The 24,010-nt window shown below is 55.2% G+C and overlaps 1 protein-coding gene across 1 annotated transcript in view; it reads right to left on the reverse strand.

The window, feature by feature from the left end:
- Positions 1–957: 957 nt before the first annotated feature.
- Positions 958–24,010, reverse strand: part of LOC119965660 — a 52,879-nt gene continuing 29,826 nt past the window's right edge. Inside the window, exons 4-5 of the mRNA XM_038796426.1 lie at positions 9,681–9,853; positions 958–1,262 (exon numbers count right to left, since the gene is read on the reverse strand). Of these exons, the coding sequence (XP_038652354.1) occupies positions 958–1,262; positions 9,681–9,853 (478 nt within the window). The remainder of the gene's footprint in view (positions 1,263–9,680; positions 9,854–24,010) is intronic.

Below are 24,010 nucleotides of genomic sequence, written 5' to 3' on the forward strand. Positions count from 1 at the left end.
CCCGACGCCATGCACTCCCCAGGGTCATGGTGAAGTCCACCGCCCTCTGGAAGGTTAAGGCGGCCTGTGTCAGCAGTCGTCTTTGGGTAATGGCATCTCCGAGTCGACAGACGGAACTGTCCCACAAGGATTCGGCCAGTGCAGCCCTGAACTCACGTGCGGCAGCACGCGTCCTCCAGCGCGCCGAAAGTTGCCATTTGATTCTCCTTGGGCCTGAGCGGTGTGTGATATCAGAACTGGCAGACCACTATCTGGGGTTGCAGGGTGAGGTGTGCCCCGACCAGAGCCACCAACGTAGCGAAAGACTTGGAGTCCAGTCTGTGAGGCTCGTGATGAGCGCGTAGGTGGGTCCCCCAACTACCGCCAGCAGGATAACGGTCTGCCTTTCATCCCCAATGATTCCGTGTGACAGGAAAGAATATTGCACCTTTCGATGTATTGGTCCAATTGTCGGTATCTACGTCGAACTGGTCGAGTTTTCCGATGTGTGGCCTGGAGTGTCGGCCCTCGTGGGCCTGAACGAAGTGAGTCTGCTGCAGAGCGCCTGGCGGCTGCAGCAGCTCCACTTCACACTCGGCGCCAATGTAGAACCCGAGACGACAGGAACACAGGGTAGGGTAGAAATGAATGACAGGTTTATTATGGCGTACACAAAACTACGAAAGACTCCTCTCCCCAAGGGGCCACCTCCCTACACTCAGGTCAGGATTTTATACTCTGTGGTTTTTACTTGTTAAGGGGAAAACCTGCCCCCAATTACCAAGGGAGTTCATATTCAGTTGTGTAAGGGGGAGGGTGGGGGGGGGGGGAATCGAATGGAGCACAATCCTTGGCCCCCAAGGGAGTTATAACAAATCCAATCCGCGATCTCTGATCATGCTACTAATCTTCTTTGGCAATCCCTCATGGTCAAGGATGACTTGCATCCACTCCGGTTGATGGTTTCTGAGATTGCTTTCAATCCATTGTGTGATCTGCTCTCTCTGGCACATTCGGAGCAAATGGTGCTTGAAAGGTCAGGCAGGTGAGGTGTTGAAGGTTTGTGAGATTTTTCCGATGCCGTGACTTTGCCTCAGCGCACTGCCTTCCTGAACAAACGTTCTCGATCAGGTGGGACTCCCATGAATGTTTGAACCTCTTCAGGGAAGCTTTGAAGAGATCCCTCAAGTGTGTCTGCTCTCCTCCTGGTAGTCTCCTGCCACGACCGAGTTCTGAGCAGAACATTTGGGAATATGATCTATCTGGAGCCAGCATCATAATGCCTGTAATAGAAAAATTTCTGAATAAATCCACCAGAATGAGCAAAATAAAAACTTAGTAATGAGCAGGGTCCTAAATAATTTCATTTAAGTTTTTTTTAAAAAGTCTTTCAATAAATTGTTGGTTGAATCCAACAGAGTTATAAGGGGAAGAGGTTGCCAAGGAAACAGCTCAAAGAATGGCTTCCAGAATAATCACATGACTGCCTAGCACAAGTGCCATCTTGTTTAAAACTGTGGGTCATGCAGCCATCATTTCTCCATACCTCCTGGGGGCTTCTTGTGGCTGAAATCAGAAACTAGAATTGTACAGCGGAATATAGTTCAGGATGAAAGATAATGGATAACTTGAAAATTGTATGGATGGAGAGTCGACTGCCTAACAGCATTTCATGGAGCTGGGGGAGGTCTGGGGTGGGCAGCTATGTCACAATTCCCCTCAGCGTCCCAGAGGTCGAAGAACGGCTGGTGTGGCAAAGACAGAGGTTCAGCATTGAACAATAGAGTGCCGACAATCATGCTGAAAAATGAATTGGACAAATCTAAATCTCCCTCCCTTCAGGCATTTTGCGGACAAACGTGCTTAGCAACTGATTGAAAAAAAATTATATTGAAAGCTTTGTGAAAATATAAAACCCGGATTCAAATAGAAATTGTGGTGCACACGAACAATTTTATATTGCAGGACTGCTTTAGCCGGGTCATTTGTCGGGGAAGGGTGAAATAAAATCTGTAAGTGGAAGTAAGAGAGGAGGAGGATTCATTTAATTAATGAATGGTTGCCTGGAGCCTAATTAAACATCCTTCTAAATTAAATGAAGGGAGTGCAATGCAATGCTCTCTTGAAATGCAGATTCTAGCACTACATGCCCACTTTTTCAGTTACCAAGTGAAATGTTTTAAATAAACAAACTAAATAATTATAGAAATATAGCCAGCATCAGCTTGCACCACTTTTAGCACATTCCTTCTAATTGTGGCTGTTTGAACCATTGGGTTTTAGCCCTTCCCACGCAGCACAGCTTTGATCTCGGTAGACTAGGTGCTCACATTCATGGGGATGACCTGGACGCAGGAAGTGGCGTGTCAGCAACGCGGGATTTCTCCCCCAGCACGAGCAGATACACAGCACGCGAGTGCTGCAAAGACTGTTGAATAATCCCTCCTGCTTGTCAGTCCCTTGTCCCCGATCTGTACAACCCAACAACCTCTACAGATTCCTTTTGTTACCGCGCCATTTCCAGGTCTGTCTGATGGACCGGAGTGCTTAAAAATCATGAGTTAACTAGTGTGGAAGTTCACTCACTGGACCCTGGACTTGGAAAATTGAACACTTCATGCAATTTATTTCATTTTTTGGTAGTAAAGCAACCCCATTATCAAATGAAGAGTTTATGGGGGCTTGTCCAGCACAACGATGTGCTTATTGCACAGTAAGAAGTCTTACACACCCAGGTTAAAGTCCAACAGGTTTGTTTCGAATCACTAGCTTTCGGAGCACTGCTCCTTCCTCAGGTGAAAATGAAATAAATGAAAGTGCAGGAGGCAAGCAGACATTGAATTGTGTATGAAGTTAAACCAGCCATAAGGTTTCACCACCATGGGGTGGGCTTTTTGGCTCCCCACCACCATGGGGTGGGCTTTTTGGCTCCCCACCACCATGGGTGGGTTTTTCGGCTCCCTACCCCACCCCCGATGTTTATGGAGCTTTGCGTGGCTTGTCCGTCCCACCACCGGGGAACCTGCCGGGGGAGGGGGGAGGGGGGGGGGGCGGGCAAACACCTTCAGCGGGACCGGAAGATCCTGCTGGCGGGAAGGGACATAAATTCCCAACCATCCATGGATCTTGTTCAGTTGATTGGGTGTGGAGGAGCAGAGCAGCTTATACATTGGAGGGTAGGATTGGGTTGGAAATGGCTTTGATTGGCTAGCTCCTTCAGAAATGTGCCGAGAGAAGTTGTGTGACCTTCTAGCCGCCCAAGGAAACTGGCTGCCTGCCTATATGATTCAGAGTGCCAGAAACACCCCCCACCACCACCAAACGTCTGGCTTGCCTGTTTAGCACAGTGGGCCAAACGTCTGGCTTGTAATGCAGAACAATGCCAGCAGCGAGGGTTCAATTCCTGTACCGTCCTCCCGTCAGGCGACCAGGGGCTTTTCGCAGTAACTTCATTGAAGCCGACTTGTGACAATAAGCGATTATTATTATTATTCTGCACTTTCATTTCCCATTACACAGATTCCTATAACATTTAATGTGGAGCAACCTGTTTAAAAATAATGGACCACCAGATTCTGGGCTAAATTCATAAAACCCGCACAAACCAAAATTGCCTTCCAGCTGGAGTCGTGACCTGGAACCACTTCAGGACAACTGAATTATTAGTTATGATGAAAGTTGACATTGTCTAAGCCGGGCGGTGCTCTCCGCTTCTTTTGCCCTCCTTCACACATTCACATCAGGATCAGGTTAGCACAGAAGGACCTGGTTTAGCACAGTGGGCTAAACAGCTGGCTTGTAATGTAGAACAAGGCCCTGCGCGGGTTCAATTCCCGTACCGGCCTCTCCGAACAGGTGCCGGAATGTGGCGACTAGGGCTTTTCACAATAACTTCATTGAAGCCTACTTGTGATAATAAGCTATTATTATTATATTGTAACCCACAGGTTGGAATTTCCATACTTATTCATGTGATGTTGGGTCCCTTTTTTAACCCAGTTAAAATTGTCGCAAATGTTTCTTGACGTAATCTTCTTACTGACACTACCTCTGTTGGGTCAGCCAGAGTACACAGGCCTCAGCAGCTACTGCACTGTGAACGCTCTGAAAACAGACCTGCAACTGACTGATGATTGCTTGAAATCCAAGCTCGCTCCAGCTATAGAGCAAAATGCACTTTAGTGCTGGCAAGCACACACTCCATTCGCCAAAAAGAACCACTGCAATGCTTGGATCAGGTTTTGCTTTAACGTGAATGAACAAAAATGATACATTAGAAGTTCCTTGGCTGAATCAAGCTCAGACCCCATGGTGTTTCAAGAAAACAAAAACTTGAATTTACTGCTTCACAGCCAATGAAGTGATGTTGTTACCTCTGTAGTGCCAATTTCCGCACAGCAAGATCCCAGAACTAACAGTGAAGTAAATTATCGTGTGTACTGATTTAGTGAGGTCGGTTAGGGATCATTATTGATCACAATAACAGGTAGAATGCCCCTGCTCATTTTTGACCTCTGAAGTTCACCTGTGGATGTCTTATCCAAAAGCCAGGAGTTGCTTGTTTATTTCTGATACCACTGGTCCAGTTTTTCTGATTATTTAAACTCAGCCTTTGATACCAAATGGGTGCTAGGTGACTTTATGCAGGCTGCTCCTGTTACCAAGTACACAATGGGGTGAGGCCTGGAGATACAACCTCAAGTTAGGTACATTCAGCAAAATGTTGGCAAGTGATGTATGTGACAGACGCCTGGTCAGCTCTCAACAGAGGTTAACAGTTTGGACAAGATGTCTGTGGTGAATGTAACTTAGTAATTCACACTGTATTTACCAATACCATTGTAAGCGCAGTAGCGTTATCCGACCACTAGGGGGAGTAGCTAGGGGGAACACATTTGTCTGAGCCTCCGGATGCCCTATCCCGCGGGACATACGCCAGCGCGCAGATCGACCGATTAAAAGACATCCACAATGACCTCTGCCACCCGGGGGTCACCCGGCTCGCCCACTACATCAGGGCCCAAAACCTGCCTTTCTCCAACGAGGAGGTAAAAGCGGTCACCAGGGACTGCCCGATCTGTGCGGAGTGCAAACCGCACTTCTATAGACCAGATAGGGCCCACCTGGTCCAGGCTTCTAGGCCCTTTGAACGCCTCGCGATTGATTTCAAAGGGCCACTCCCCTCAACTAACAAGAACGTTTACTTTTTAAATGTCGTAGACGAGTTCTCCCGTTTCCCATTCGCTATCCCGTGCCTCGACATGACCTCCCACACAGTCATTAGGGCCCTGCATAGCATCTTCACCCTGTTTGGTTTCCCCAGCTACGTACACAGCGACCGGGGTTCGTCCTTCATTAACGACGGGCTGCGTCAGTACCTGCTTGACAAGGGCATTGTCTCGAGCAGGACTACCAGCTACAACCCCAGGCGGAACGGGCAGGTGGAAAGGGAGAACGTGACGGTCTGGAAGACCGTCCTACTGACCCTCCAGTCTAGAAAGCTCCAAGTCTCCCAGTGGCAGGAGGTCCTCCCAGACGCGCTCCACGCTATTAGGTCCCTCTTGTGCACGGCGACCAACCAGACCCCTCACGAGAGTCTCTTCATTCTTTCCAGGGGCACTACCACGGGGGTCTCACTTCCGGCATGGCTGAGGACGCCGGGCCCCGTACTCCTGAGGAAACACCTCAGGGCGAACAAAACCGACCCCCTTGTTGAAAAGGTGCGCCTGCTCCACTGCAACCCCCAGTACGCATTCGTCCAGTTCCCTGACGGCCGTCAGGACACAGTATCCCTCCGGGATCTGGCACCTGCCGGATCCAGCGCCCCCTCTACCCCCACAGAAGGACCCCTCACCCTACACCCCATGCTGCCGCCCCTTTGCGCTCCCGAGCCCACGAGCTCGGTCCACCAGTTCCGTGCACCCGTGCCGGCCAGCCCCCAGCGCCCCCAGGTATGAAGCTGGGATACAACTCTCCCTGGAGTCCGCCATCGTACCCCAGCACACAACACCCATCCAGCCACCGCAAGAGGCTGCAACCCCGGTGCTCCGCAGATCACAGCGGACAATTCGACCATCGGACAGACTGACGTTGTAGGCCACCACCACCGCCTGGATTTTCTTTGCAGGGGGTGAATGTGGTGAATGTAATATATATATATGTATATATGATAATTCACACTGTCTTTGTAAGCGAAGTAGCGCTATCCTACCACTAGGGGGAGTAGCTCTGGGAGTACTCAGGAACTTGTACTGGGCTCCACCCTTGGCTCCGTCCATGACTCCTCCCCCTAGTGCAGCTGTATAAATACCCTTGTCCAGAGTCAGCCTGAGTTCACTAAGAGTTCATCAACGGTAACAGGCTGGCTCCGAAGTAAGTCGATTAAAGCCTAGATTCATATCGGAAACACGTGTCTGTTGAATTGATGGTTCCATCAAGCCCCAAGCACCGTTTGAGTGCCTTGAGGCTACGGGGAAGGGGGAGTTCCTTAAGGGGACGCATGCGGTCGGGGTCTGGGCCTAGGACCCCGCTTTCCACACCGTAGCCGAGGATGGCTCGCCAGGTTGTGTGGAACACGCATTTCTCTTTGTTGTATGTGAGGTTGAGGGCTCGGGCAGTCTGGAGGAACTTCCTCAGGTTTGCGTCATGGTCCTGCTGGTCATGGCCGCAGATGGTGACGTTGTCCAAGTACGGGAAGGTAGCCTGTAAGCCGTACTGGTCCACCATTTGATCCATCGCCCTTTGGAAAACGGAGACTCCGTTTGTGACACCAAAAGGGACCCTGAGAAAGTGAAACAGCCGACCTGCTGCTTCGAAGGCCGTGTAGGGGCGGTCCTCTGGGCGGATAGGGAGTTGATGATAGGCCGATTTTAGGTCGACCGTGGAGAATACCCGATACTGGGAGATTTGATTCACCATTTCCACTATGTGGGGAAGTGGGTACGCATCGAGTTGCGTAAAGCGGTTTATGGTCTGGCTATAATCCACTACCATTCGTTGCTTTTCCCTGGAGCGGACTACCAATACTTGAGCCCTCCAAGGGCTGTTGTTGGCCTCTATGACTCCCTCTTTTAGTAGCCGCTGAACCTCTGACTTGATAAAAGTCATGTCTTGAGCACTGTACCACCGACTCCTGGTGGAGACGGGCTTACAGTCGGGAGTGAGGTTCGCGAAGGTGGCGCAACTTTGAGAGTCGCTAGGCTGCATACTGTGAGTGGGGGCAGGGGTCCGCCAAACTTCAGTGTCAGGCTCTGGTGGCTGCACTGAAAGTCCAGACCAAGCAGCAGGGGGGCCTAGAGGTGAGGGACGATGCAAAGTTTAAAGCGGGTGTATTCAGCGCCTTGAATCGCGAGGTCTGCGACACAATACCCCGTGATTTGGACCAAATGGGACCACGAAGCGAGGGCGATAGTTTGGGAGGCGGGGTGGGTGCGCTGGGAGCAACGCCTTACCGTGTCCAGATGAATAAAGCTCTCCGTGCCCCCGGAGTCGAATAGACAAGGAGTGTCGTGGCCGTTGATTTGTACCTGCATCATTGAGTTCCGCAGGTGCTTCGGCCGCGATTGATCGAGTGTGATCGCTCCTAGTTGCGGGTAGTCAGAGTCCTCGGTTGAGTCGGACTCACAAAATGTCCGCCGGGAGTCACAAAATGGCCACCGTCGGTCGCACTTGTCGGGATTCGAAGATGGCCGCCGTCAAGATGGTCGCCCCATGACTCGCACGAGGTCGATGACGCGTCGGAAGTAGGCGTGTCCGACGCCGTGTAGCCACGTTGCGGGGCCTGTGAGGCCGTGAGCTTGATTTCTGGGCCTGGTGAGACTTTTGTTTGCGGCCTTTGGGCCCAGCCAGGCAGAGTTTTGAGAAGTGCCCCTTCTTCCCGCAGTCGTTGCAGATCGCCAAGCGGGCCGGGCAACGCTGACGTGGGTACTGGCGTTGCCCACAGAAATAGCATGGGGAACCCCCGGAGTGAGCGGATTGCCGCGCGGCGCATGCCCGTAGCGTGGCCGGGTCTGGAGGGGATCGAGAGGGGTTCACAAGGTCCGCGGAGTATGTACAGAGGTTAAGGTGGGCCGTTTCTAGAGAAGAGGCGAGCGTTACCATGCCATAGAGGTCCTTTGCCCCGTCTTCTAGGAGCCGCTGCCGGATGTACGAGGACCTGATACCGGACACTAAAGCATCACGAATATGTAAGTACATGTGGACTTCTGCCGTCACTTCTTTATGATTGCAGTTCCTCGCGAGCGCAGTGAGTCTCTCCACGTATTCGTCTAGAGTTTCCCCGGAGCGCTGACTGCAGGTCGAGAGCAAATGTCTGGCGTGTACCTCGTTAATCGCCTTTACGAAGCGTTTCTTTAGTATTTCGACCGCAGTTTCGTATGTCGTAGCGTTCTCGATCACAGAGGAGAGTCAGTGGTCCACCCTGGCATGTAGTAAGCTCAGCTAGCGAGCGCCGTCGATTTCAGTCTCTGAGGAGTTTAGATCGGCCTCAAAACACCGGAGCCAATATTAAAAAATTTCTGGGGCCTCCGGCGACCGAGCGTCTTGGTTGAGTTTCTCCGGCTTTAGAGCGCTGTCCATCTTGATGTGTCTGGTAATTAAATTGAGATACCCTCAATTACGACACAGGAGAGCAGATTGGTAATTCAAAGGCTTTAATTACCAGAGAACCGGACAGCTGCCGAGAAGTGTGCTCACAGCATGCTGCCCACTAAGCATCACCCTATATACAGTTTCCTGGGGGCGGAGTGTTGGTCGTTCTGGGTGAGTGTGCTGAACATTCAATTTGGCTCTGTTTCTTTTCTAAGCTCTGGAGTCGCCAGGTGTCGTTAAGGCACCGCCACAAGCTTCAAGGTGAAGTTCAAAGCAATAAAACCATACACCAATTAGTAAGTCCAAACAATTATAATAACTACCCATGCACACGCTAAAAGGATTAAACTTATTCCTACCGCTAAATAACTAATACTTATCTCGAATGAACTGCTGGGTCAGGGAACAAGGCCTCTTGCTCTGCTCTGGTCTGCAGACTTCAGGTTGGTATCAATTAAAAAGGGGTCAGGAGTGCCTATCTCTGGTAGCGATCGTTGTGAGGCACTTACTTGTTGGCGGCTGCTGTCCGAAGGCTGGAGCAGGAGACTGAACCATGTGTGGGACCTGTCTTTTATAGGTCCCAGGGGATCTGCGCCCCTTTGGGCGGACTCCCTTACCTGCTTGGAATCAATTGGGTCTCTTCCCAATCGATATGTTTGAACCCCCCAATCATGGGGCAGTTCCTCGGTCATTGGGGCGGTTCTTGGGACTTATTGTTTTGGGCTTCTCTGGCGCTGAAGGATCTGGCCTTCCATTGAATGTATCGATCTGTGTTTAACTTGTTTCCATTGTATCTAGGGATCGCCCGGTATCACCTCATTAGTATGTTAACTGGTTTCTTTTCACAGTACTGTCTGGTTTCTGCAACAGTCAAAACTGGTTTCTGCAGTCGTCCCAATATACAATCGCTTTGCAAGCTGCTTGCTTTACAACATGTCCATTTTCCCTGCATTCCTTGCAATCTTCCATTTTGTGTTGGGCAGTGGCCACCCCAGGTGGCTACAGGAGCCAGAGGCAGAGTCTCCCAGGGTTCCAAGCCCAGTCTTAAAGGGCCAATGTATTAAAGGCAAGGTACAGTTACAGCAGTTATACCGATACCATTCATCACATACCATAAAGGAGGTGATCAGGACAGGACTCCACACGATGATGAAGGAGGTGCTGTTGGAGGAGACAGACAAAAGGCAGCGAATCATCGAAGGCCTGGGAAGGAAGGTGGAGGCGCAGGAGAAGACAGTCCTGGAGTTGGAGAAGACCGCCTTGGACCAGTGCGACAGGATTGTAGCTGTGGAAACCGAGGTGAGAAGGTTAGTGACGACCCAGGGGAGCCTAAGAGGGAATGTGGAGGACCAGGAAAACGGCTGCCGATGGCAGAACGTCAGAATAGAGGGTCTGCCAGAGGAGATAGAGGGCAGAGACCCAACGGGCTACATCATCCAAATGCTGGCCACGCTAGTGGGGAGGGAGGGCTTTCCAAACCCCCCAGAAATAGGCAGGGCGCACAGGTCACTTTGACCCAAGCCCAACGCCGGGGAGCAGTCCAGAGCGATTATGGCGAAGCTGCACTGGTTCCAGGACCTGGAAAAAAATCCTATGGTGGGCCCGTTAGACAAACGCGTGCACGTGGGAAGGGAGGAATAAAAGAGTGTACCAAGACATTGGGGTGGACCTGGCTAAAAAGAGGGCCGAGTTCAATTGAACAAACTCAGCACTCAACAAAAGTGCGGTGCGATTTGGGATGTTATTCCCGGCCAGAGTCTGGGTAACATTCAAGGGAAAGGAACTGCATTTCAACACACCAGCCGAGGCTGATATGTTCATGAAATCAAACAAGTTGGGGCAGGAACAGCCGCAACAACAATGAAAGCCGCAGGGGCGGGGGGCGGGATCGGAACAAAGAGCGGAGAACAGACGGCAAACAGACAATAATATCATGAATAGTACACATTTGTTTTCTGTTTTACGCGGGACTGTGCTGCCTCGTTTTCGGGCTCGTCTCTTCTCTCAGTGAGGGAGCGGAGCAAGGGAAGCGAGGGTGAGAAAAGCGGACAGGAGGGCGAGACAAGGGCTGGAAGAAGGAAGGTAAAGCTGGGCCAAAGCTGGGCAAGTACTGGGAGGGGAGCCACCGTACTCGCGAGGAGGGCCAACACGGGAGGGCAGGAACGAAGGAGGGCAGCGGCACACCTCTCAGGGGAGAGGGAGTGCTGGGCACAAAGAGGAGACGGGGACGGGGCAGAAGAGGGGGGAGAACACGGGGGGGGCAGAGGGACAGGGGATAGAGGGGTCAGGGAGAGTGCAGAACAAAGAAGAAGCAAAGAGAAGGTTGTGGTAAGAAACAGAACGGACACAGGCCTCAGCAGACGTGGAGCAGGACCAGGGGCGGGATTCTCCAACACCCCGCCTGGTCAGAGAATTGTCGGGGGCCGGCGTCAATCCCGCCCCCGAATTCTCCGGCACCGGAGATTCGGCGGGGGCGGGAATCGCTCCGCGCCGGTCGGCGTGTCCCGGCGATTCTCTGGCCCGCGATGGGCTGCAGTCCCGCCGCTGTCATGCTTCTCCCGCCGGCGTGGATCAAACCACCTACCTTACCGGCGGGAGCAGGCGGCGCGGGCAGGCTCCGGGGTCCTGGGGGGGCGCGGGGCGATCTGGCCCCGCGGGGTGCCGCCACGGTGGCCTTGTCCGCGATCGTGGCCCACCAATCGGAGGGCGGGCCTGTGCCGTGGGGGCACTCTTTTCCTTCCGCCTTCATGATAGTCTTCACCATGGCGGTGGCGGAAGTGACCCCCTCCCCTGCGCATATGCGGGGATGACATCAGCAGCCGCTGACGCTCCGGTGCATGCGTGGAGTTACACCGGCCGGCAAAATCCCTTCGGCCCCGGCTGCCGTGGCGCCAAAGGCCGTTCACGCCAAACGGCGGAGTGGGATCCACTCCGACGCGGGCCTAGCCCCTCAATGTGAGGCCTTGGCCCCTAAAGGTGCTGGGCTGGCCAGCTCGCATGCAGGGATCTCCGCACCTTTGGGGCAGCTCAACGCCGGAGTGGTTCATGCCACTCCAACACTCCGGGACCCCCCCCCGCCCCGCCAGGTAGGGGAGAATCCCGGCCGAGAAATCCAAATGGCACCGCAAGCAGCCACTCGGGAGGGCATCAGGGTGAAGGGAGGGCAGGGGCGCACCCACGTGACGTACACATAGCTGGTGGCTATATTGGTTGTCCCCTGGACAATGGGAAACCCTGGAACGCTGGGGTCCGACCTCATGGTGAGAACGACATCCATGGCCATTTTGGACGGCCCCCTAACAAAGGGAAACCCCGGAGGGTAGGGGCGCATGTAAGGATGGGTGATCCCTCAGGACCCTGGGTGCACACAATGAAAACGGCCGTATAGGTGACCCCTCCCCCTCAACCACCCCACCCAACCGGCAGCACCCAGTGAGGGCAGTGCCATCCAACGGTGCACCTGGCAGCTTGGATGGCCGCCAGGACCGGGGGCATGGAAGGGGCTGGGATGCGGGGGTGGGGGGCATGCATGGTTGTGGCGCATGGTGACAACCAGACCGGAGCCGTATAGCCCATGGTACCTGGTTGTGCATGGGTGTATGCACCAGGATTACATGTTTGCCACTCACCCCCTGCAGAGAATTATGGCTTTTGGGCATCAACCTGTGATGTTGGCCGCTGTGGTCATGGCCGCTGCCCTGCATGCAGCCCTGTGGCAGCGTGAGCGATGGCGGCTCAGAGAGGAGGCGGAGGCTACAGCAAAAGAATGGGCTGCTGAGGGGCAGGTGGCAGTCGCTCAGTCTGGAGGGCTGGCCGCCCGACAGGACGAGGAGGAGGAGGAGGGGCCAAGGAGGCGCCGGATGAAGCCATGCATTTACCGCAACCGCATGTCTTTGAGGACCTTCTGGACCGGGCATGCAGGTGGAGACTACGGATGAGCAGGAAGACAGTGAGACACATCTGCCACATGATGGCACACCTGGCACCGCATGGGTATGGAGGAGGACTAAACTTTTACACAACGGGGTCGTTCCAGTCTCCGAGTGGGGACCTGTCCGGCATCACCCAGGCATCGGCGCATAGGTGCATTCGCTGGCGCCCTGTGTGCCTAGGCAGATCGTTACATCCAACACCCTGTGGACCGCACCCACCTGGATGCCCCGGGTGTAGGGGGTCATCGATGGGGTGCATGTCACCCTACGGCCACCGGCGGATAAAAGGCCACTGTTCACCAACTGAAAGGGTACCATTCGATGAACATTCAGGTGGTTTGTGATCATGAGATGCGGATCCTGCAGGTCTGCCCCGATTCCCGGGCAGTGTACAAGACTCTTCCATCTTGCCTTACTCGGTGATCCCAGGCATGTTCGAAGGACACCCCCCTGCCGGCTGCGGGGCTGGTTGCTGGGCGACAGGGGTTACCCGTTGCAGTTGATAATGCCTATACAGAGGCCACAGACTGAAGCGGAGACCCGCTACAATGAGGCCCATTGTGTGACCGGGGGTTTGGTCGAGAGGTGCTTCGGGGTCCTGAAGATGCGCTTCAGGTGCCTGGACCGCTCTGGAAGGGCCCTCCAGTAGGAGGCCAAGAACGTTGCCCGCATCTTGATGGTCTGCTGCGTCCTCCACAATACCGCGCAGCAGAGGGGCGATGTGCTGAAGGAGGATGAGGAGGAAGTGCAGGCCTCGTCAGATGAGGGGGAGGGTGACATGGGGCTTGGCTAGGCACGGGAGGCCGCACAACGCCATCGCCAGGGCCAGTGCGCACGGGACACACTCATCGAAACACGCTTCACAGACTGGGGGGAGGGGGGGTCGCTGGCCAGGGGCACGGACACCACCATACCATAGCCTCTCCCACACCACCAAACACCCTCACCTCCCACACCACCAAACCACCCGCATGCACAGCCCCTACGTTATATATACCCTACAAGCCGGGGGCACTGGGTTGGCTGTGACAGCGGTTTTGGTCCATGGGATGGAGGATGATGACAGCCCGCTCTGCAATGAGCTCCGTGCTCCACATTGTTAGACAACGTCTGACTCATGCCCACAGCTGTGAAGGTGTGACCAGGAGCTGGTTTAGCATAGTGGGCTAAACAGCTGGCTTATAATGCAGAACAATGCCAGTAGTGCGGTGTCAATTCCCGTACCGGCCTCCCCGAACAGGTACCGGAATGTGGCAACTAGGGGCTTTTCACAGTAACTTCATTGAAGCCTACTCGTGACAGTAAGCGATTAGTAGTATTAATATTAGCACCTTCCACCTGGGTGATCCCTGCATGCGAGCTGGCCAGCCCATCACATGGCCCTAGCGAGTAGCTAGGGATTGTGGCGCTAACAATTGCACACAAAAGACTCGATAAGGTACAAGAGGCTTTATTATAGTGAGATGCTATTCCTCCGGCTGCGCTGTAGAATGGCACCTCAGGGAAACTTATGAATATTCATACTGCTCCCTGGGGGCGGAGCTAGCCGGCAGGGGCTTGCCAGCAAACCTGTAATACAGGTACTGTCATACATCCCCTAATGCAAGCACACACATATATACAGTGGTAGAGATCACCGCATTCACCGCAAATGAGTCCAGCGGGGTTGAGGTGAAACTATAATACATAAAAGTGATATAATTACAGAGGGGGGGGGGGGGGGGTGGAAAAGGAACCAAGAGTCCATCGGGCAACTCTGTGCCCGTCACAAGTTGAGTCGGACCGGCGGTCGGACGTTCCATTGCGAGCGACGCAGCAGTGGTGGCGACGTTTGCACGGGCGGTGTCGGCGACGACAGCATAGGTGCTGGTGCTGGCCAGTGGCGGGATGACTCCGGGAGCGAGCCAAAGTCTTCCGTGTCCTCTAGTGTGGGCAGGGGAACGAGGGACGGAGCTGGTGGGGCTGAATTCGGGGGCGCCGGGGAAAAAGAGGGTGGCGCATGGGTAGGGAGGAGTGTGGGCATGGGATCGGCACCTGCGGGAGCCAGGTCCCTGAGCGAGACTGTATCCTGGCGGCCGTCGGGGAACTCCACGGAGGCATATTGGGGGTTCGCGTGGAGCAGGCGTACCTTGTCCACCAGAGGGTCTGCCTTGTGGAGCCTAACATTCCTACGAAGTAGGACCGGCCCTGGAGCTGCGAGCCAAGTCTGGAGCAACACCCCGGATATAGATTTCCTAGGGAAGGCAAAAACACGTTCATGGGGTGTGTTGTTAGGTGTGGTGCACAGCAGTGACCGAATGGAATGGAGCGCATCAGGGGGGACCTCCTGCCAGCGAGCGGCTGGGACGTTCCTGGACCGTAGGGCCAGCTGGACGGCCCTCCATACCGTCCCGTTCTCCCTCTCTACCTGCCCGTTTCCCCGGGGGTTGTAGCTGGTCGTCCTGCTGGAGGCGATACCCCTGCTGAGCAGGAACTGACGCAGCTCATCACTCATGAATGAGGATCCCCTGTCACTGTGGATATAGTCGGGGAAACCGAACAGGGCGAATATGGAATCAAAGGCCTTGATGACGGTGGCAGACGTCATATTCGGGCATGGGATGGCAAAGGGGAACCGAGAGAATTCATCGACCACACTAAGGATATAGGTATTGCGGTCGGTGGAGGGGAGGGGCCCTTTGAAATCCACGCTGAGGCGTTCAAAGGGGTGGGACGCTTTCACCAGGCGCGCGCGGTCTGGCCGGTAGAAGTGTGGCTTGCACTCCGCACAGACCTGGCAGTCCCTGGTGACTGTCCGTACTTCCTCGACGGAGTAGGGAAGATTGTGGGCTTTGACCAGATGGTACAACCGAGTAATCCCCGGATGGCAAAGGCTCTCGTGCAGGGCACGGAGCTGGTTTACTTGTCCGCTGGCACATGTACCTCGGGAGATGGCGTCTGGGGGTTCGTTGAGCTTGCCGGGGCGATACAAGATCTCGTAATTATAGGTGGAGAGCTCGATTCTCCACCGCAAGATTTTGTGGTTTTTGATCTTGCCCCGCTGCGTGGTGTTAAACATGAAGGCTACCGACCGTTGGTCAGTGAGGAGAGTGAATCTCCTGCCGGCCAGGTAATGCCTCTAGACGAATGTCGAATTTCGGAGGCATGGAGGGTGCGGGAAAAGAATGCCACGGGTCTGCCTGCCTGGTTTAGAGTGGTGGCAAGGGCGACATCTGAAGCGTCGCTCTCTACTTGGAAGGGCAGCGTCTCGTCTACTGTTTGCATCCCGGCCTTGGCTATGTCTGAGCGAATACGAGCGAAGGCCTGTTGTGCCTCGGCCGTGAGGGGAAATTGTGTGGACTGGATCAGTGGGCGGGCCTTGTCCGCGTATTGTGGGACCCACTGGGCGTAGTAAGAAAAGAACCCCAGGCAGCGTTTGAGGGCCTTGGAGCAGTGGGAAAGGGGGATCGGGCCCCAGTAATCCGTTCTGGACTACGTAGCCGAGGATGGCTAAGCGGTCTGTGCGGAACACGCACTTCTCCTTGTTATAAGTGAGGTTGAGGAGAGATGCGGCGTGGAGAAATTTAGCACGGTTGGCGTCGTGGTCCTGCTGGTCATGGCCGCAGATGGTGACATTGTCTAAGTACGGAAATGTGGCCCGCAGTCCATACCGGTCAACCATTCGGTCCATTTCTCGCTGAAAAACCGAGACCCCGTTAGTGACGCCGAAGGGAACCCTAAGGAATTGATAGAGGCGACCGTCCGCCTCGAAGGCAGTGTAGGGACAGTCCGATTTACGGATGGGGAGCTGGTGGTAGGCGAACTTCAGGTCAATTGTCAAGAAGACCCGGTACTGTGCAATCTGATTGACCATATCAGATATGCGAGGGAGGGGATACGCATCGAGCTGCGTGTACTGGTTGATGGTCTGGCTGTAGTCCACGACCATCCTGTGTTTCTCCCCAGTTTTAACCACCACCACTTGGGCTCTCCAGGGACTGTTGCTGGCCTTGATAATACTCTCCCGAAGCAGCCGCTGGACCTCGGACCTGATGAAGGTCTTGTCCTGGGTGCTATACCGTCTGCTCCTGGTGGCGACAGGCTTGCAATCTGCAGTCAGATTGGCAAAGAGGGAGGGAGGGTCAACCTTCAGGGTCGTGAGGCCGCAAACAGTGAGGGGAGGTAGGGGTCTGCCGAATTTGAGGGTGAGGCTCTGGAGGTTACATTGGAAGTCCAGGCCCAGTAAAAGTGTCGCACAGAGGTTGGGGAGAACGTACAGGCAGAAACGGTTGAATTCAACACCCTGTCCGGTGAGTTTAACCAGACAGACTGTCCGGATCGGGACAGAGTGGGATCCGGAGACCAGGGAGATCCGCTGGTTGGTGGGATGGACCGCGAGGGAGCAGCGCCTTACCGTGTCCGGATGAATGAAGCTGTCTGTTCTCCCGGAGTCGATGAGGCAGGAGGTCGCGTGGCCGTTGACAAGCACCGTCGTAGAAGCGGTGGCCAGGTTACGAGGACTGGATTGGTCGAGCGTCATGGAGGCGAGTAGCGGGTGATTGACCGAAGAGTACGATGAGTAGCGGCAGTGACCTGGGTCCCGTGGTCCAGTTCCGAGGGGAGGACAAAATGGCGGCGTCTGGAGTACCTGCAGGGAAAAAGGTGGCAGCGCATGTTGCGGGGGCGGGGCAAGATGGCGGCACCCATGGTGCGCACATGGCGGGGGCGGCAAAAGATGGCAGCGCCCACTGATCGCACGTGGAGTCGGGGAAGAAAGATGGCGCCCACTGATCGCACGTGGCCCCGGGTGCGGCGGATGACAGGGCCCATTGTGCGATCGGCTGTGGCGAGGGGGGGAGTTCAGGCGCGATAGCGGCAACTGCGCGGGACTGACACACCGCTGCATAGTGGCCTTTCTTGCCACAAGACTTGCAGGTCGCGGTGCGGGCCAGGCAGCGCTGGCGGGGGTGCTTCTGCTGACCGCAGCAGTAGCAGCGGGGACCCCCAGGGTGCGTGGTGCGGTGAGCAGCGCAGGCATACTGCGCAGGAGCGGCCCCAGTCGGGGGGGGGTCAGTTGCGGGGTCCACGAGGGGTAGGATGGGTGGGCCGCGTGGCTGGCGGGGTAAGATTGCACATTACGGGAAGCGGCCGTCATTGAGAGCGCTAAGGTCTTTGTTGCCGCAAGATCGAGAGCGGCCCCTGCCAGCAGTCGTTGCCGGATGGGGTCCGATGCAATACCCGTTACAAAGGCATCCCGCATGAGTAGATTGGAATGTTCCGTGGCCGTGACAGCCTGGCAGTCGCAGTCCCGTACTTGAGGGATAAGGGCCCGCCAGAAGTCCTCAATTGCGGTTGTTGAACGCGAGTGGAGAGCACATGTCTCGCAAACAGAGTGTTCGTCGATTGAGCGTAATTGTCTTTGAGCAGTTCCATGGCCCGGGTGTAATTAGGTGCGCCCTGAATCAGTGGGAACACGCTGGAGCTCAACCTTGAGTATAGGAGTTGTACCTTCTGATCCTCCAATGGTGCAGGGTCCGCTGAGGAGATGTAGGCCTCGAAAACAGCCAGCCAGTGGTTAAAGTCTTTCCTGGCGTGTGGCGAGTGTGGATCCAGCTGCAGGCGATCAGGCTTGATTCTGATGTCCATTATGTTGGAAAATCTCACTTTAATAAATTGTGGCGCTAACAATTGCACACAAAAGACTCGATAAGGTCAAGAGAGGCTTTATTACAGTGAAATGCTATTCCTCCGGCTGCAGCTGTAGAATGGCAATTCAGGGAAACCTATGAATATTTATACTGCTCCCTGGGGGCGGAGCTAGCCAGCAGTGGCTTACCAGCAAACCTATACTACAGGTGCTGTCATACATCCCCTAATGCAAGCACACACATATATACAGTGGTAGAGATCACCACAGGGATGGGGTGCTGGGGACGGTCGGGGGATGGGGGAGAGGAGGTGCTACACTGTCCACCCACTGGGCCTCACCTGCCTCCCACCCCTCACTCCCAGTGGCCAGCACTGACCATCCCACCCCCACACCCATCAGCCAGAGCACTGAGGCAGGTTTGAATGGTGTGAACATGTGATTATTGTGAACTAATATATACAGTCTGTGCCCTAGCCCCTACAACTAAACTGTGCCCTGCACCCGTGGCAACTTAACTGGTGTCTAACTACCTGGCCTTACGGGCCCTAACACTATGCTTAGGTGATTCCTCAAACGGTATAGCAGGAGTGGTGGCGGCCTGCTGTGACTCCTGCCCTGCGGCGAGGGTCCCTGTTGGCGCAGGTCTCCTGGAGTGGCCTGGCCTGGAAGGGCCCGCTGCCCACCAGATTCACCAGGGACAGGGGGGAGTCTGAGGTGCTGCGGTATTCCGGCACCACCTCTGCAGGTGCCACCGGCATAGGCCCCATCACCTCCTCCTCCCTCTGAGTGCCCGATGGCCCCCGGACTTCTCCATGGGACAGGGTTGCCGAGTGGAGTCATCCCCCGAGGCCCCCCCGCCACCTGGCGCTGCCAATCTTGGAGGCCCGCTCTGATATCGACAATGGTCTGAACATTAGCAGCCATGGAGCACAGGGAGTGGCCCATCTCCATCTGGAACTCGCGTTGCGACTGTGCCACCACCCTGAGGGTCTGCGCCACAGCAGCCAGTGAGTGGGCCGCATCACTCATGGTGTGGGCCACGTGCCTCAGGGTGTGGGCGGTGTCTGCCAGTGAGTGGGCCACATCCCTCTGGATCTGTGCCACACCATCCAGTGAGTGGGCCACATCCCTCTGGGTCTGTGCCACATCAGCCAGCGAGTGGGCCACAGAAACCAGCGAGTGGGCCACAGCAGCCAGCGAGTGGGCCACAGCAGCCAGCGAGTGGGCCACAGCAGCCAGCGAGTGGGCCACAGCAGCCAGCGAGTGGGCCACAGCAGCCAGCGAGTGGGCCACAGCAGCCAGCGAGTGGGCCACATCCCTCTGGGTCTGAATCACCTCCCTCTGTGTCTGCGCCATGCCGGCCTGCACCTGGGCATTGCCACCGCCGTTCTCAGCAGTGGCCTGCTGTGACTGGGCCACGCTGAGGAGCGCTGCTGCGTTCTGCAGCTGGCTCAGGCGCATGGTTGCCTGTGAGTGGGCAGTCCTGCTCTGGGCCTCGGCCCCCGCCTGCACAGAATGCCCCAGGCCTTGCACATGTTGACCCATGTCCGACACCGTCGCCTCCACCACAGATGCCACCCATGCGGTGTTGGCCTGGGTGGCAGGCATGACCGGCACCACCCCCTACTCCTGCACACGGATGGACTCCTCCACCTGCGGCTGCAGGTGCTGGAAGCCGGCCGTCAACCCCCACTGTGGTCCCTGGTTCTTTGACTGCACCTGCACTGTGGCTGGGACTAGATGTTCCAGGAGCCCGTGACCCGTCTGGGCAACAGCTGGTTCCTGGGGCAAGGCAGCCCTCCGGCCGTCCAGCACCTCAGCTGCTCCTACCTCCACCGGAACGACTGTGTGGTGCGCACCAGAGAGTGTCCCAGGACCCTCTTCATTAATTTGCCCAACCGAGGTGAGAGTCTCTGGGAGGGTGGAGGGTGTTGGAGACGGCTGTGACGGAAAGTCCGTGTCCTCCTCAGACCCAAGCTCCAGGGTCTCCTGAGACTCGGGCAGAGGGCTGGTGTTCTGGCTGCTCTGCCCGTCGGTGCTCCGCCATCTGGGGGGCACTAGCTGGGGGCGGAGGGCTCCAGATGGGCCAGGCCCATCTCCAGCAGATCCTGTAAGACACAAGATGGCATGTACGGTTAGCCAGCCGGACGGGGGTGAGTCGTGATGTGGTGAGGGCTGAGGTGAGGTGGTGAGGGTTGGCGTGAGGGGGGGTTGCGGGGTGGAGAGTGGGGTTGGGGTGGGGAGGAAGATTGGGTGTGGTGAGGGGGGTTGGGGCGGGGAGGAGGGGGGTTGGGCTGGGGAGATGGGCGTTGGGCTGGGGTGATAGGCGTTGGGGGGGCACACATGTCAAGAGGATCCATAACTAGGCTGGGTGTCTCACTTTGTAGCACGCCACCGACCTCCGCGTCAGTGACCTCCCTTTCCCCGAGCCACCGACCACATCCAGTGCCCCCTGCTCGGGCACGGTGAGTGGACGCAGGTCTGGTGGACCCCCTCCGGCCTTCTCCCGCTCCCGGCAGTTGTGCGCAGCCTTATCCTGGGGGGGGGGGGAGCGCAAACACAATCAACGACACTGTTAGACAGTCCGGCGCATGTAGCCCAGGGGTTAGGTAGATGGTGGCATCAGTGGCCAGGGCACACGGCCATTGTGGCTGGCATGGGTGCTGGCACGTGGGGCAAGGTGGCGCCTGCGGATCTCCCGCCCGGGCAGGGGTACAGCATCAGCCGCCTCTCCTCCACGGAGTTAAGGAGGTTCTCCAATTCTGCATCGCAGAAGCTCCGCGCTGCTCTCTTTCCAGCCATGTTGGCTGCGATGCTCGTGTGTGGGAGGGGGAGAATCCCTTAAGGGCGCCTTCAGTTGTGTGGCAATCACGGAACCGGCGAATCCAGCGCCGTTCTGCTTCCAAAGTGTGGCATTTCACATGACGCCCGTGCTAGCCCCTTTGGAGTGGCTGAATACTTTCACCTGTGGTGCCGTTTTTGCCATAGTGAAACTCCACGGGCAGGATTCTCCCCTACCCGGCGGGGCGGTGGGTCCCGGCGGGACGGAGTGACGTGAACCACTCCGGCGTCGGGCCTCCCCAAAGGTGCAGAATCCTCCGCACCTTCAGGGGCTAAGCCCGCCCCGGAGTGGTTTGCGCCCCGCCAGCTGGTGGGAAAGGGGCTTGGCGCCACGCCAACCGGCACCAAAGAGCCTCCACCGGTCGGCACAAGTCGGCGCATGCGCGGGAGCGCAGCGCGTGCTGGCGTCATCCCCGTACATGCGCAGAGGGATTTGCTTCCGCACCGGGAATGGCGGAGGACCACGGTCTCCGATGCGGAACAACAGAGTGCCCCCACGCCACAGGCCCACCCACGGATCAGTGGGCCCTAACCACGGGCCAGGCCACCGTGGAGGCACCTCCCAGGGCCAGATCCCCCGCAACCCCCCAGGATCCCCGGAGCCCGCCCGCGCCGCCAGATCCCGCCGGTAAGGGACCTACTCTAATTTACGCCGGCGGGACCGGCTACATATGGGTGGGACTTCGGCCCATCGCCGGCTGGAGAATTCGGGCGGCCCCGGCGCCCATTGAGTCGCGCCGGACCCTGCCATTCTCCGGGGCGGGCGGCGTGACTCACGCCGGGCCTGTTTTTGGGCGGCGGGAGAATTGAGAGGACGGCGGGGGCTGAATTCACGCCGACCCCCGGCAATTCTCCCACCCGGGGTCGGAGAATCCCACCCCACTGTTTTCACAACTGCGTCAACACTTAGTCTCAGAAACAGAGAATCCAGCCCCTCAATGTTTCTGCGACGCTTTATGGAATGATCCAAATGGATGTGGATAGGGTGGGTGAGTGGGCCAAAATTCGACGGGTACAATGTAACGTGGATAAGTGTGAGGTTATTCATTGTGGTCGGAGGAATAAAAAGGCAACTTATTATCTTAGGGGAGAGAAATCTCAAAATCCTTTTGTGCAGAGGGACCAGGGTATCCTCATGCATGAATCACAGAAAGATAGAACGGAATGGCTTCTGAAAGTCCAGGTACAGACCCCCCACCATCCATCTAACCTGCACATCTTTGGGTTGTGGGGGTGAAACCCACTCAGACACGGGGAGAATGTGAAAATTCCACACGGTCAGTGACCCAGGGCCGGGATTTGAACCCGGGTCCTCAACTCTGCAGTCCCAGCATTAACCACTGTGGCACATGCCACCCCTATATTCTAGTGATATGATAAGGTAAATCATTTTTGGTGTTTTTGTTCCCTGTCCTCTACCTGGGGCTACAACGTCAAGCGGCCAGGTTTTTTTGGTTAGGGATGAGTCCTGTTTACTTTTCCCGATTTCGGGTTAGCATTAGGTTTCGGGTGAGGGTTAGATTTAGGCTTAAGGTTAGGGTTAAGTTTAGGTTAGGCTCAGGGTTGGGGTCTGGATAAGTATTGCCATCAAGGGGCTTACGGTTAGGTTTAGGAGTTCGAGTTGGGGTAAGTTAGGTTTAGGCTGACGTTTAGGGTTAGACTTAAGTTTAGGGTTAGGGTCAGGAAACATGTTTCCATAAAGAGACTTAGGGTTAGGTTTAGGGTGTGGAACAGAGAAAGGGCTACATAGAACGATTAGGGTATGGAGTCATTAGTGTCAGGGTACGGGTAAGTGTCATCATCAAGGGACTTGGGGTAGATTTAGGGTCGGGATTACTGATGTTAGGGTTCTTTTTTAAGTTTAAGTTAAAATTAGGGTTAGGGTTATCATTGGGTACTTCGGGTTAGGGTTAGGATCATGGTCGGGGTCAGTACCACTATAGAAGTACTTAGGGTTAGGATTATAATACCAATAATATTTATTGTCTCATGTCGACTTACATTAATTAACTCTGCAATGGAGTTATTTTGAAGAAGACCTCGTCTCCAGAGTTCAGAAGGTCCAAATTACCTAACAGCATGTCTTATGGGACTTGTGGGAAGAAACTGGAGCATCCGGAGGAAACCCACACAGACACAGGGAGAACGTGTAGACACTACACAGAGTAACTCGAGCTGTGAATTTTTCCATTTCATGGTTTGGGGTCTTGGGGTTAGTGTTAGGGTTAGTTTTAGGGTTAGGGTAGGGAAGAACAGACAATTGTAGGAACCTATTGGAATAGACATACATTGAAATTTGTTGATGTTCTTTATGATCTTGAAGTTATTAACCAATATGGCTTTTGTATTTATGTTTGAACATTTTGGTCAATTTCAATTAAGAGCGTTCGGTGACTTTGTCCTTAGATTCAGAATCCAGTGTATTTCACGTTGTTTTCTTTGTGGGGTTGACCATATGCTGTTTGAATCAAGACTATGGGCCTGTATTCTCCGACCCCGCGCCGGGTCGGAGAATCCCCAGGGGGATGCTAGAATCGCGCCTCAACGCCGGCTTCCCGATTCTCCCCCGCCGATTCTCGGGCGTCCGCGGGATTCCCGCCTCGCCAATCGCGGGCCATTGAAAGTGCCCACCCCGGCGATTCTCCGGGCCCCAATGAGCCGAGTGGCCGCCGAGTTCAGCCAAGTCCCGCCGGGGAGGGTTACTCAGGTCCCACACGGCGGGATCTGGATCATCGATATACAAAATATGATACTGTTTACATTGTATCGCAAAAACCAAATTTTTCTGTTGGCATGTTATTTTTTGATTTATGGAAGCCGCTTTTCCTGCCCTGGGATTTTGAATTGTGGGTGTAGATTTTAAACACTTGCAACTTGTGCAGTTATTACGTTCGCAATTGTGGATATCGCCCAAAGTCACTTTGCTCTTGACCAAAAGGTCTTATAGTTTTTTGCTTCTTTTGTATGCAGTGACTATATCCCATTGGGCTAATGGAACAATGTCCTGTTCAAGTTTTTTGATGAGTTTATGTATTTCTGT

The sequence above is a fragment of the Scyliorhinus canicula genome, chromosome 5 (assembly GCF_902713615.1).
Source record: "Scyliorhinus canicula chromosome 5, sScyCan1.1, whole genome shotgun sequence".
Classification (NCBI taxonomy): domain Eukaryota; kingdom Metazoa; phylum Chordata; class Chondrichthyes; order Carcharhiniformes; family Scyliorhinidae; genus Scyliorhinus; species Scyliorhinus canicula.